Source organism: Lepidochelys kempii, chromosome 3 (genome assembly GCF_965140265.1).
Source record: "Lepidochelys kempii isolate rLepKem1 chromosome 3, rLepKem1.hap2, whole genome shotgun sequence".
Classification (NCBI taxonomy): domain Eukaryota; kingdom Metazoa; phylum Chordata; order Testudines; family Cheloniidae; genus Lepidochelys; species Lepidochelys kempii.
This window is the reverse complement of record NC_133258.1, coordinates 59,292,463-59,307,818: the sequence shown is the minus strand read 5'-3', so window position 1 is coordinate 59,307,818 and position 15,356 is coordinate 59,292,463. Positions and strand designations below refer to the sequence as shown.

General features: G+C 44.4%; 1 protein-coding gene across 1 annotated transcript in view; it reads left to right on the top strand.

Moving 5' to 3' along the window:
• Positions 1-687: 687 nt before the first annotated feature.
• Positions 688-15,356, top strand: part of COL12A1 (collagen type XII alpha 1 chain) — a 132,479-nt gene continuing 117,810 nt past the window's right edge. The window contains 3 exon segments of the mRNA XM_073336466.1: positions 688-732; positions 2,905-2,983; positions 5,983-6,090. Coding sequence (XP_073192567.1) covers positions 6,018-6,090 — 73 coding nt within the window. The 5' untranslated portion in view covers positions 688-732; positions 2,905-2,983; positions 5,983-6,017.

Here is a 15,356-nt window from a genome sequence, read left to right as displayed (position 1 = left end):
GGGGAAAACCTTCAAACATAGAGCGAGCAAGAGAAATCCGGTCCCTAGTCCTAGTATCTTCCACGGATGCAGCAGCGCTGGAACCGTGGCGCTCCTGTTCTTAGCTCGGGGAGAAAAGGCAGAGTGCTGGGGATGGAGCATCCAGGTGTAATGTCTCTGCAACACCGCTGCAGTGGATACACCAAAGGGGGGGGGGGGCAGCTTGTGTGGCTGCGAGTCTGTGGCTGATTTGAATGTCACTTCGGGCTGCATTTTGAGAGGCAAACGCACAGCTTGTGTGTGTGTGGGGGGGGGGGTGTGCGCGTGCGCTTGCGCTTGGCTTTTGTGCGTGGCTTCCTAATTTACAAATACTTGTTGGGGATGGGGAAAGATTGGCGCCCAGCCGTGACCATGAAGCCCCCACTTTAATCTGAAGGGGGAAAGCCTCCTGCAAGTGTAACCGTCTGTAATAAATGTTTACGATTTCCTGCACACGTGGTGGTAAATGGCATATAAAAGCTAAACACTGAAAGGCTTTGAAGTCATACCGAGCACCAAATGTAGCCTGCAAAAAAGCCTGGTTGTTCCATGAGACTAACACGGCTCTGCCTCTGCGCGTTAAAGAGGGCAGGGCTGTAAAAAGAAATCACCTTATTTTACGTGTCCTGCAGTTCTGTCTTTCAAAGAGGGCGGTGTCAGTGCCCGGAGGGGTTTCCTGGTGCTTGGCAGGCTGCCTTGGATGGGTGAGCGCAGGTATGAATCAGGCTGCTTCTGGGGTGGAGGAAGGCGAGAGCTGTGGGTCAGTGACTGCAAATGCACACGGGTATGTGCAGGAGCATGCTCGGGTGTCTGATTTCGGCAGGAGAGTGTCTATGGCTTGGGAGTGTTGAGGCTGAGAATGTCTGCGTGTGGCTGGCTGACTCCAGGCGGTGGGAGAGCCTCCAGATACCGGAGTCACTCTGTATTGCTACGTTTTCGCTGTATAGCTTTTGCCTTGTGAGCCCCGTGTACAGACGAGGGAGTGTGGAAGTGTGTGTGTGTGTATCGGGGCGTTTGTGTGGCCTCGCCTGTGCGTATTTCTGTTTCTCATAAGGTACCTGTCTCTGATATACACAGTATATGCAGGTTCCTGAAGTTGAAATTGTCTGTTGGTCTTACCCTGCCACTGGCTGATCAAACTAAATACATCCGGATATTTTAATTACAATCACCCAGCTCCCTGATCCGAGCTCTGTTTAGGTCTCCACGCACAGGAAACACCTCCGCAAGGTACCCGATAACGGAACCGTTTATTTCAGGGAGTTGCAGTGATAAACGTATTATTGCCGTTGCAAAGCGTACAGTCTCTGGGCCCTTAGTGTTATCATCAGTGGGCAGACACAGGTAGCGATGGGCTGGCCGAGCTCCGAATCTCTGTGCCATGGTGTCTGCGCCCCCCCCCCCCCCGAGCTATTCCCTTACAACTTTCCCCTCGCCCGGGGCGAGTGGCAGACATTTAGGCTGGATAATAAGTGAAGGGGTTGAAAGCGGAGGGGGCAGGGCGGGGTGTGCGATGGCGGGGGAGGAGATAGTTGGGGATGGGGAAAGATTGGCGCCCAGCCGTGACCATGAAGCCCCCACTTTAATCTGAAGGGGGAAAGCCCTGGCTGGGATGATTTAGTTGGGGATTGGTCCTGCTTTGAGCAGGGGGTTGGACTAGATGACCTCCTGAGGTCCCTTCCAACCCTGATATTCTATGATTCTATGATAGGGAGGCCGGATCGGGAAGATGTATCCTTTCATTTAGGTTCAGTTCGTTTTCTCTTATTCTGCCCTCCCTCCCCAACAATGGATCCTCCATGTCCCCTTTCCATCTAGTTAGATTCTGTCAGCTCGAGGCTCTGTTGTGTGTTGTGTTTACAACAATACATCTCTGCAGCAGGGGTGACTAATCCAGCACACATGCTGGTAGCCAGGGCGCTTCTTCAAAGTGTTTCCCCTCTTCTTTCTTGGCACGCTGCACGTTTGACTTTCCTTTGATCGGCTGATAATCTAGCGCCCTCTCGCTGCGAGCCCCACTGTCCTTTGCCAAAGCCCGAGCGGGCATGTGCTTGTTTTGTGTGTAAAGGGCAGATTGCGACAACCGTCGCTAGCGTCACGCTTTGCACTCAGCCGAGGAGTTCTTTTTTTCGTTTCTGCAAATGGCCTCAATCACTGGCAGTATCCTAAAACCACCAATGCAGGAAAAGGACCCACTTGAAATAGACAGTTAGTTACTGGAGACTTTCTAACCTAATTCAATCTGCGCCCTGGACCGGGCAGCGATCCCCCTCCGGCAGCCCAGAATCGGTGTCCCCGCCACCTAACGCTGTTCGATTAAGGTTTTTGGTGCCCCCCCCCCACTCTTCCCATTGTTCCCCAGTTTGAAAAATCGTCCTCGCCTCCGCCAGGGAAACCTGATCCGGCTGCAGCTTGGCTCCCAAGCGGAGGAGACAGAGATCCGTCTGGCCTTGGCACGCCGGCCCCTGCCCCCTTCCCCGCCCAGGGCACTGCTGCTGCGGCGCTCGCCCTCCTCATGCCTTAGGAATGTTGCGAAGTATGCGCAAGTTTCCAGCAGTAGATCCCCTTGCTGGAGGAGAGAGGCGCGCATATATCATCCGGTGGCAGCTGTCCACCTTCCCTGCAGTTTCGTAACCGCTTACGAGAGTAAATTGCGAGTTGGGAACAGCCCTCTCTTAAGGAGCAGATTGGGGAGAGGCTCTTCCCACTCGGAGAAGGCAAGTCTTCCCAGGCGCACCCCTCACGTTGGGAGCTACAGCAACCCAGGCGTCTCGGTCATTGCAGCTGCTTCTGCTCCTCCTCCTCCTCTGCTCCTGCTACTTGCTGTTCCCTCCACAAGGTGCCCCGGAGCTCATCTCTCTCCTCCTCCCTTCCTCCTCTCTCCAGGTCCTACCGCTGGGGCTGCAGGCGCCGCTGCAGGAGCTGCCCCACCACCGAGCCCGCTACCAGGCAGCTGCCACTAAAGGTCTGTGTGCGCGCAGAGCAGAGGGAATCCCCTTCCCTCCTCTCTTCCGAGTCCTGTTGCCTTTCGGTGCCGTTCACACACACACGCGCTTCTGATTGATGCACTGTATATGCACTGACAGCTAATGGCACAGGACAGAAAGGGGACTAGAACGGGGTGTCGTGTGTGTGTGTGTGTGTGTGTGCACGCGCGTGTGTTTCACAACCTAGGAGTCAGGCTTAGAAATGAAATTGAAGTAACCGGCGTGGGCGAGGAGGCGATCGATGAACTGGGGAGCCTTCTCGCCAGTGGTGACGGCAGCTGCGAAATGCCTCTGCAAGAGGAAACACCTATCGTTGTTAGCGAATTGTAGGCGATTCTGCTGGAGAGCTGCTGTTTCCTTGAGCCCTCAGGAAGCGTGGCAAACTGTTCGTGGCTTTCCCCACTGAATACGTGATGCTCGCTGTTTTGATGAGCTGTACGGAAAAGTGAAGATTTTGTAGCAGATCGCATTAAATGGTGCATTTGGAGATGGCGCTCCGCGACTGACTGTATCTACATTAGATAGATAGATAGATGGTGGAATGTGTTACCTAGGGAGGTGGTGGAATCTCCTTCCCTAGAAGTTTTTAAGGTCAGGCTTGACAAAGCCCTGGCTGGGATGATTTAGTCGGGGATCTGTCCTGCTTTGAGCAGGGGGTTGGACTAGATGACCTCCTGAGGTCCCTTCCAACCCTGATATTCTATGATTCTATGCCCAGGTTAAAACATGTTGGAAGTAGTTGGGTCTAATATGAAATTAGTTTATAATTTCAATGTGGGTTGCTCACGTGAAATCATATCTGATTAACGTACTAAGAAGTCTATTCTGAATAGCTTTGATGACCGTATTAAAGACACGTTAGCGCTGCCTTCATTTGGCGGGATCTTCCCTCCCTGGTGTGTGCAGCCCCTTGTAAGTAGCTTCTCCTTGTTTCCAATCTAGAACTGTCTGACAGCTATTTGTGTGGGAAAGTGACAAAAGTTGCTGATTGCATAGGCTTGGAATGACTTTTTGCTAGTCTTCGGAGTGGAGTTGGTATAACATCGAGATCAAACTGATACCGATGCAAGGTCTGTGGTAGCTTTTGAAGTTACTGTCTGAGATCCAAGCTAAGAATTCGGTCCTGGTCCAAAGACAATCTGTTTTGATTTCAGTACAGTAAGTGAAAGGAGCATTCCTCCCTCCACGTAAAGGCGGGTCAAGACATTTACGTTTGAAAGCAGAAAGTTGAATGAAGTGTTGCTAGGCAATCAAATAAATGTTTCGACAAAAAAATTAAAAGTTTTATTTTTTTGGAAAAATCGACCAGGAATGCCAGTCTGGCAGCAGCAGCAAAGCACATGTCTGGCTGAAATGGTTCATTTTTGCTCCTGCTCAAAAGATGGCACTCTAAGCCCAGACAAAACCTCAGGCACAAAAGTCCTTTTAACGTTTTGTTTAAAAGGCTTTTAAGACCGTTACCAAATGCTCTTTAGCGGATGTGCTGCAAGAATTGCCCGTCCCTACGCAGAACAGTGGAATGCGTTTGAAGTTATCAATATACTTTCATCCTTATGTCAGTGCCGAGGACTCAAATTTTAGGCAGAAGCCTATCTCCAAATATGGGCGATAGACTCTGAAACAGGCTTTCGTTCTCGACTTGCTCCCAGGCCCAAGTAATTTTTTGCGGTGTCAGACAATTAAGAAAAGCAATTTAATATAAGGCAGCACAGTATACTTTTAAGTTCAGTGCCAGCAGCTGGGCAGGGTAGTGTTGGATCTTGTCAGCATTTTACACCAGTGAAATATGTCTTGTGTTTGGTTCTTTAGATAGCACAGAACTACTGAGCTCTTTCTGTGGACTATTAGCCTAATGATGTATGCATTTTCCCTCCTTCTTTCGTTGTGCTCCTGGCACCTTCTTGATAAAATATATTGCTTAATTGCTTGTGGATTTCTCTCTCAGGCGACCCTATGGTGGTCTCTGTAGCATTTATTCATAACAAACACACACAACTCCCCATTTATATAAAGCTCAGAAATTTCCATGTGCTATGTATTCCCCTCTCCCATGGGAGAATAAGGGCCTAACATTTCAGACAAACTCCTATTCGCTCCTATGAGGGTTTTGCCTTAGTAATGACTGTTGGTTCTGACCCTAAACGTGTAGCCCTGAGCAAACAGGGTTATAAACGTACAGCTGCTTGTAATTAGGAAGGACAAAAATCTTTCGAGTTCCCATAAATGCTTCTAGACAATCTGCTGCGATGGCGTGGTTCATTCTCTTGTCTTCTTTTATCAAGCACTGTAAAGCGATTTCCCCTGAGATTGTGTAAACGAATTATCAGATGTTAAAACATCAGGGTTTAGGCGGTCGTGTCGGGTTTCAGTTGTGTGTTACATATACTCTGTGTAATCTATTTCAGACCTTAAAGAAAGGAAGACTTGCAAATTTGTAGGCAGAACAAAAGAAAGTTTTATTACAATTTCCAAACTGCCTTGAGACCATTAAAATACTGTTAACTAAGTGCTTCAGCAGTTATGAAAAAGGAGCCGAGTAAAATCCCCAACTGAAAGAGACATTTTAGTGGATTCAAGGCAAAAATGAATTAGCCATCCTCACACTAGAGGATGAAGTCATGAAGCTCAGTCTAGGTTTTGTACATGTAGAAGCAGGAATCTTCTCGCCACTTCCGTGATCGGATTTAACTCGAATTTAAAACCACAATTGAATTTTTGTCTGATTAACATGATCAGAAGGGCCCAGTAACAAAAGGCACATTATTGTGAGGCTAGACTCTCCAGTTAGTAATGCAGATCTGTCAAGTTTGGATGGCTTCCAAGTCTAGAGGCTGTAACCTGGTCCCGTGGGTGGGGGCTGGGGATAAGGGGGTAAGGGAACATAGTGGTCTCTCTGCGGCTCTTCTTTTCATGTTTTCTGAATACACCCACCACATCCTCTAACCCGTGCTTATTCTCTTTCTTTTTATCATCACAGATCCATTCATGTTGTTGTGATCCCACAGAGCAGACATGAAGATCAGGCTGTCTTCAGCAATTGCTGCTCTGTGCGCAGCTCTCCTCCTGTCTTCGATAGAGGCTGAAGGTAAATCATTCCCTCCCAGGGCTCCTTGCAGTGATGGTGCAGAATTAAAACAAACAACCCCCTCCCCCAACTTTCTTCCTCTCCGTTCTCAGTGCAGTTACTTCACTTACTCTTCTCTCTCTCCTTCAGAGAAACGCCTCTTCTTCCTTGTCCCTCTGGTCCAGCTCCTTCTGTGTTTTGTTAATTTCACGTAGCAGATCCTCTCTCTCTCTCTCTCTCTCTCTCTCTCTCTCTCTCTCCGGTGTGCTGTCCACACTGACTGCTCTGCAGCCTTGGGAAAGCCAGGGCCAGGCTGGGAGTGCGGCGCTGTGCTCTCCCTGCCCCCCAGGCTGAGTGCACAGGGCTCAGGGAGAAGGCTCCTGTGCAAACACGAAAGCTCCGATTAAAGCTGAGGAGCCCCGGAGCGCTGGCACACGCCCTCCTGCCTGGTACTTAACTCTGCTTTGTGTGTGAAGTCAGAAGCCCTTGCCAATAAACTACTCCAACAGCGTGTGGCTCTCCGCGCCTGTGTCCTGCGATCGCGAGCGGCTCTTCCCCACCAGGGAGTCACGGGGGCAGCGGGGAAGGGAATTCGCTGCCCGCGGCTTCTGGCAGCTGCCAAGGGAGGCTCAGGCTCCCTCGCTCGGAGCAGGGACACCTCAGTGCGCCGCTCCCCCCCGCCGGGCTCGGCTCCCAGCCAGCTCCTTCCTCCCCTAGCCCGGGGCTGGCTGGCAGCGGCCTCTGGGCCGGGCTCGTGCAAGGCTGCGGGCCACCCGGAAGGCATTGCACAGGCGCTGGGGCGTGCTCGCCCGGGACAGTGCCCGAGGCCCCAAGGGATACAGCCCGCGCCGCGCCCTGGGAGTCCCTGAGCCTGCCGCGCGGGGTGCCTTAGCCCGCCCCTGTGGTGGGCGCGGAGCCCTGTGCATGGAGCCCCTGCTCCCTTCGCAGGACCCCCGAGTCCGCCCCAAGAGGGGCAGCGGGGCTGCTGCGGGCCCTACTCTCCCTGCAGGGCGCCCCGGGCCTTCAGCGAAGCTCCTGCTCGGCTCTCGGGGGGCTGTGGCGCCGTCTTTCCCACCAGGGGGCTTGGGACCTGGGCCAGATCTCGCAGGAGAAGCCGGGCGGCTTCTCCTGCCTCCAGCTGAAGGAATGAAGAAAAGGAGGGGAGCCCCCATCGCAGCCTCGGCAGCGCGGCGCAATCAGTGCCGCTTAAAACCGCTCTGCTGCGCAGGGGGCATTTGCCTCTCTGCTGGGCAGGTAGGAGGGGGGCGGTGTTTATCTGCCTGGAGAGCTGGATGTGGTTTGTTTAACTGTTCCAGGGAAAGCTACCGCTGGGGATACACCCAAACTAACTCCCCTGATCCGCCGTGCCTGGGTAAGACCTCTGAGGCCAGAGACCCTGTCTGGGTAATGGGCTGAACCAAAACTATCCTCCAAACTTTTTGAAATGTTCAGATCCCAGGTATGGAGCTCAGGGTTGTTCCCTGGTTCTGTAATGGGCTGAACCGCAACCCAAATCTAAACACACGTTGCAAAGTTTGTATCCAGATCCGAACTCCATGGGTCCAGCTAATAATAATAATCAATAAAACACAATCTCAGCGAAACCCTAATGCAATTTGCCCTCCAGAAACAGCGGTGCTATTGGTAGGGCCCTACCAAATTCATGGTCCATTTTTGGTCAATTTCACGATCATAGGATTTTAAAAATGGTAAGTGTCATGATTTCAGATATTTAAATCTGAAATTTCATGTTGTTTTAACTGTAGGGGTCCTGACCTAACTCTGAAGGCAGCAGAACAGAAGTAAAGGTGGAATGGTATAGCGTTGCCACCCTCACTTCTGTGCTGCTGCTGGTGGGTGCTGCCTTCAGAGCTAGGCACCTGGCCAGCAGCCCCTGCTCTCTGACCTCCCAGTTCTGAAGGCTGTGCAGAAGTAAGCCTGGCAATACTGCATCCCCACTACAAGAACATTGCAGCCCCCCCCCCGCCCCACTTGCATAACACTCTTTTGGGTCAGGACCCCCAATTTGAGAAACGCTGGTCTCCCCTGTGAAATCTGTGTAGTATAAAGAAAAAGTACACAAAAGACCAGCTTTCACTGGGGAGATCAGATTTTACAGTCCGTGACACATTTTTCACAGCTGTGAATTTGGTAGGGCCCTAGCTATGGGTGATCGGACAGGCACAAAGCAGATCAGCTTGCTGAAAAGTATGACAATTTTATCAACATCTGGTTTCTCTGAAAACGAATGCGATCGTTGCCTCTGGCTTCCAGCCACACTGTTGTTGGCTGAGGAACCAACGAACGTCATTTAAAATCATGTCAGAGTTTGCATTTGGAGCGCAGGAGCTCTGGGTGAGAGAAAGCAGAAAGAGTATAGAGCTGGTGTAGGGGGAGGACGAATATATATATTTAAAACTTAACAAGGACTCAACAAAAGGGCAAGATCCTACCACCTTTACTCATGTTGAATAGTGCCCTCCATATTAAATACTGCATAGATAACTTCGGTGATTTCAGTGGTGTCACTTCTGGAGTAAGATACTATCTATTTTGAGCCAGTGTGTCTGAGTTGGACCCTGACCAGCTAAGTATAGGGATAACTATTGTGATTGACTGAGTATTGCTGTTGAAAGTTACCAAATTATATTTTTGTGGAGTACAGAAGTATTTAGTTATAGTGAAACTAGATGCATATTCAATCCTTTCATCAAAGTAGATATAATTCTCATTTCAAGCCGTGTGAAACAATATTAAGCAAAAAAGGACTTGGGCCTGATTCTGTATAGTGCTGAGTGCAGACTGAATGGCTCAGCACAGTTCATGAGGCACTCAGCATTTTGCAAACCCAACCTTTACTCTGTATTCAGAGATTTTTATTAAATAAAATTTATCTAAATATCAGGGGCACACCTGCTGTTTTTTTGCATTTGCTTGTTCCATTAGCAGTGCCAATTCCTGAAATATTTATGCTCCTGTCCTTGCTCATACCAGAGAGGTTCTGTTTTCTTTTCTTGGCTGTAGTAACTAGCTGGAAACATTCCTAATAGGAAGCAAATATGCTTCTGTGAGTTCTCTCTAGGGAAGGGCAAACTTTGTCGTAGCTTGGGAGTTCTTGAAATGCTAAAATATACATTAAAATAAAGAGGACAAATTTTTGTCACTGTGAGAAAAATTATATAAGGACTTCTGCAAAGTCAGAAGAATCAAAAAATGTTGAGAACTGTGGGAGCAGGAAGTGGAATGGGAGCTGGAGGTTCTGTAAATAGGAATGCAAAAACTTAGGCTCACATCAGGATATACTCTAGTGAGAAAAGGGGTTTGGGTGTTTTTGTTTTTGGTTTTTTTTTGTGTGTGGAGCATTTATAGTTGGCCTTATTCAGTGTTCTTCATCTGTACAGTCTCTGTTGCCCTCCTACATTATTTTAATTTTGTGCCTCAATTTTGAATCATCTTTTGGAGGACATATTGGATCCTGTTTGTCTTGGTTTTACTGTCATTTCATCATGTAATCTGTCTGCTGAACTATAGCTATCATATGCACATTTCTTCATTTGGTTTGACTCCTCCGACATTCACATCATATTGACTCTCAGTCCTATTCTGGGTGGGACAATTCCCAGTTTTTGGCTTCTACCCTGAGCAGGTGCCATAGAAGTTTTGCTTCAGTTCCTATCCATATCCATTAGGCTAGTGCAGTTGTGCAATTGATACTTCTTTGGCTGGCAGAAGGTCCCTTTCTCTTCCTGTTCATTACTGCTCCTCCTATGGCTTCCATAAGTAGCAAAGTTTCCACCCATGCTGCAGTTTCAAGCTCTGTCTCTCTCAGGAGTATATGGCACCTGTTGAAGCAGAGGAAGAATGGCAAGTTGGCACTGAAGGTTGAGTCTCTGCTACTCTGCCCCCTGCCTCTGTTTTTGAGCCTTCCTTCCTCTCCAGTGAATAGCTCCAATGTTTGTCTGCTGCTGCTGCTCATAATATCCCAAGCCCTTGAACAGTGAAACAGACCTATTCTTATCCATTTCATGGATACCTTTAGGGGTTCTGAATAACAGCAATACTCTGCTACAGTTTGGAAAGTGATGAGCATTAGCAAAGGCACTGGAATGGGCTGCAGACTTAGGAAGAGAGCACTGCAGTGGTTTATATTTAGTTCACTTTGGAAATGTATCTTAATACCAGAAGGATTAGACACAACATATTTTAAAAAATAAACTTAGAAATTGATGACACCTCAGTGGGAAAGCTATTAATTCACCCTTAGCAAGTGGGCGATTGGATTTTTCAAGCTCTGCATTTTATGGCTCTCTGTTTTACCTACAATAACATGCTATTTATCATCCATTTAGCAACCTTTTTTTCTGACATATTGTATTTTCTACTCTCTGCTTTGATTTCTGGTTTATTATGCTAGACCTCATTCACTACCTAATGTTTTTTTTCCTACTTCTCTAGTCCAGCATTTGGGAAAGTCTATAGTACTTTTCATCAATGTCTTGTGACGACATCCTACTTTTTTTACCCCCTTCACGTTGTTTTTCTTCATCTGGGACCATGAAGAATAGGAGGAAATCAGTGTCTTTTAGAGAAAGATATGAATGTCTTACTTTTTTTAGCCATGGATGGGGAAAAAATACTTTAAGGTATGAATAGCCTTGTAGTTACAGTCTCAGTATACTGCCTTGTTTCATAGCTTATGTACTATGTTATATTTCTCATACAGAGGAGATGTTCAAAAGGGAATTAGTCACCCAACTGTCATTGACTTTCAAGATCACCTTTGTGCCTTTAAAATCCCTCCCACAGTATCTTAACGAATAATCCGTTATATTATTGGCAATATTAAACATTTGAAGATTGTGACACTTCAGCTTTTCAGATGGTGGTAGTTTAGATTTAAATTCCAGAAAAGCCTGTTTTTTCCTGGGAAGGTGGGAAGCATAATTGTGCCAAGCTATCCACTAGTTGGGGGGCCTGAGAGAAAAAGGAATGTCTGTAGAAAAACATCTCTCCAGGAAATACAATATGGAGAGTGAAACATAATATGCAGCCATTGCTGTTAAGGGACTAAGGAAGTTTTATATGTAATGGAGTATACTTTTAATAAAGGGAGAGGAATGAATAGTGATAAGCAAGGGCATCTGAAGCCTTTCAGCTCCATGTCACCTATTCAAATTTGGATCCGGTTGGTAGTGACTTACCTTTTGATGGCTGTTGTTGTCCTCTGAGAAGTGAATTGGTGATCTCACACAAATTTCTAGTAATATGTGACCATCTCACAAAACCACTGAGTACTAAAGTTGATAGTACAATTTAAATATTTAAAGTGACTGTAACTCCTAATTTTTCTCATTGATTGTAGCAAACTTTATATCTATATCTATATATTTGTACCTGTATCTATATATCTATATCTACATAAATCAAATTCTGCCAAGTCTACAAACACACACACACACACACACACAAACACGTATGTGTGTGTATACATAGACTTGGCAGAATTTGATATAAAATAATTTTGATGGATAATATTGATGTTTATTTTTAATACTTTTTCTGATTTTTATCATTTAAATTTTGAAAGTTTTAGGAGGTTGGGCAATAGAAGGGGTCAGACAATAATTATTTAATGACAGTAGATTGATAAAGCTTTATAACCATTAAAACACAAATTGTCAGCATCACATGTAAAAATATACAAAGTAAATATCCTTAAATCTGACTCTAAGAAGTCCTCAAATAGTATTTTTCTTACTTTGCCTATCTGTAAAATTAGATGATCGATGAAAATATATTTCATCATTTTGTGTGTACGATGAAATTGACATTTATCAACATTTATTGATTAAAGTCTAACCCTTTGAAGCCTACGTATATATGCACATACACATATATATATATATATATATATATATATATATATATATATACACACAAACACACACAGAACTGTGTGCATATTCAAAAATATATTTTTGTAATAGATATTTTAAAAATGTGAAATATTAACAAAGTATACTTCACATAAGTTACATTTTTACTCAAAATGTAAGAAATATATATAATTTATAAAATATAAACACAGATGGCAATCTTGTGGTGTTGTGAGCAGCACGGCATATCTGACGAGGTGAGAAGTTATGCTTTACTATACAATAGCTTTATTTTATTAAAATAAGAGGCTTATTCTTTCCTTCAGTGAAATTAGTAACTTTGACCTTAATCATGGGAACAGAGCTGGGTTCAGTGTCTGGTTAGTTGTATAAAAACAAATCCATGCCATATATAAAAGAAAAGAATGACGAATAAACATGAATATTGCGTCCTGTCCAGCCTTCACTTCAGTAGGAGCAAGATTAGACCTATTGTTTGACTGCTACTGCAATGCTAGCCAGCAGGAGAAATCATACCATACTATTTTATGTGCCCCACAAAAATGGTTGTGGTTACATTAATTTCTCAGTGATGAGGTTGGAATTTGTATTTAACGGATAGTTAGATGCTGCAGGACAGCAGCTTCTAGAGTATGATAATTTTACTATAGGTCAAGTTATGGATCTAAATTATTTGACACTGTTGTTTTAAGTAATCTTTTCCTCTCTAGTTAGATATTCATTGGGAATCTCTAGCAGCTACCTTGTACAAGCTGTGAAATGCCACTGGCTTTTATTTTTTATTGGGTTTGTGCTAGCTGCTAAGCAATACAAACCAATACAATGTATACATAACATGGGGAAAAAACTCTGTATTTTTAGTCTTAGAAAATATTCTGATATATACAATATAAATAGTGCCATGAATTCGATATATCGTGACTGGATATGCATTTTTTTGGGATATACAACATAGGTTAGATTAAAAAAGAAATATATCTTACAATAGTTCTAGAAGTGACTGAAACATATATGAACACATGAAAGATTGGTGTCTAAAATGGCTTATTGTAAGTTATTTGTTTAATTCATTGGAACCTCCTCATTGTCCCCAAGCCATGGTGGAATTAATAAATTGTGTGCAGACCCTCTCAGAGGTCCAGAGAGGCCCAGGCCACTTCCAGCTTTTGAGGCCCCCTAGCCATAATTAAAATAAAAAATGACAACACATGAAAACAAAATAAGGCACCAAAAAAAGTGAGACATAATTTGAATATTTTTTTAATTAACAAATGCTTTTCTAGCCTTTTTCTGTGCAAATGCACTAATTATTGAGGAAAAATCTAGCTTTCGTGCAACATCACAGTTGATATTAAGCATGGTGAGTCTATTAAAACGCTCTTGTCCCATAGGTGAATGGTGATAATTCTTTACCTGCTTCAACATGTTGAAGGTCCGTTCACCTGAAGCCACTGATGCAGGCAAACTGACAAAAATACGCAATATTTATGAACGTTTTAAACTCTTTAATGTGACAAAATCTATATCAGTTAACAAAAAAATTATGTTTTTTACCAAATCCCATCTCTTATTTGCTTACATTTGCAGCTCTAAGCTGAGAGAGTGTGTCTGATAGGGATGCGCATGAAAACAAGTTGTTAAACTTATCAAATGCCTAAAAATTAACAAGTTTCTAAATTTGAGGTCCCCTCTGAGCTTGAGGCCCAGGCCAAATGGCCCTCCTGGCCCCCCCTCCCCACCCCGATTGGCCCTGATTGTGTGGTGGATTGAGACCAGTCTGTGGCCATTTAGCTGGAAGTTCCAAGATTTATAGACATTTATAATTTTTTAAATGAGTTCTATATCATTAGTACTAAGCAAACAGTGCAATTTTTCTCTCATTAAGTAAATGTACAATCTTATCAAGTATTATTAGTTTTTGAGTTAGTAGGCAAATATATCTTATTATTCTCCTTTCCCATATTTGCTGGAATATTATGGCATCACCATACATTAAGGTCCTGATCCTGTACCTCTGAAGTCAATGGGAGCATTGCCATTCACAGCACAGGATCAGGTAAGAAGTGCCCAGTCTCTGTCTTGCAGAGACTTACACACAGGTAACTTTATTTGCCTGAGAAATCTTGATGAGGGCTACTCACATGAATATAGTTATATGCATACATAAATCTTTGTAGGATCAGGGCCTTAGGGGCCCAGTTCTTTAGGCCTAGCATAGGCAAACCTCCCATTTGTGTTCAGTGGACATTTTGTCTATAAAAGTACTGCAGGATTGAGTCCATATAACAAGTATATGATTTTGCCATGGTGGGCCAGAACAAGAATAATAATGTGAAATAGCAGTAGTCTCATTTATCTTTGATTAACATAATGAGATTTTTACCACAGAAATCTTTTACGATGCCTCATTTGACTCCTTGTTCTCAGTCATATGACCACAGTTAGGCCTCAAGCCTGCAATAAATTCCACATGGGTTAACCCGTGGTCTGTGCAGAACCCCACTGGAGTCCGTGGGGTTTTGGGTGAGGCTTGGATCCATTTGCAGGCTCGGGGTCTAAAGAGCTTTTCTTTCACTTGAATGGTGTTAATTCAATAAAAATGTTAATGGCTGGGGGTCAAATCCTGCATGTCTAAGGGAAAATTCCTGTTGACTTTAGTGGGAGCAGCATTTGGATTTGTTTAGCTTTCATATGTGGATGGTATTTACAGTAGTTAAATATTGATTGTACTCTACTTTTTAATTTCCAAGTACCACTTATGAGTTTTCATAAAATGGAATAAAATCCTTTAAAATGTTAAAGACTTTTCCCCACAGTCAGTTTTTCAGTTTATCAGGAATCCGGTCATTTGGATATCAACAAGTTGGGCTGCTGCTGTCCTTCAGCAGTTACAGCCTAAGGTCTCTGCTGCATCAGGTCAATTTACTTTCAAGGTTGGTGGTGCTATTTTTTCCATGTACTGATTTTTTTTTTTCTTTTGAAGCATGCTCAGGTCAGTTGTCTCTGCCTTTGCATTAAATTTGTCCTGAGCCATTGCTACTGAATCAATATTTTATAATGATATTCTTAATATGCAAATATATTTTACTATTAACATCTGTTGCATGATTTTGATACTAAATAACGACTTTGCTGTCTCTAGCAGTGTGATTACAGAAAACAGAATGATGAATAAAATGCATGCAGATTAATAGTCTAATCTCACTGCCTGTGTATGGATAATAGGAAAAATAACATTTATTCCAGTACTAGTCTATCTATTATATCAATATTACGAAGCCATATTATCCTATGGTTGGAAGTGACAGTAAATATCTATAAAAAGACTGTCTATTTCATTATTATCATTTATTATTATTGTATAAAGGCCTAGCAGCAGTTTAAATTCTG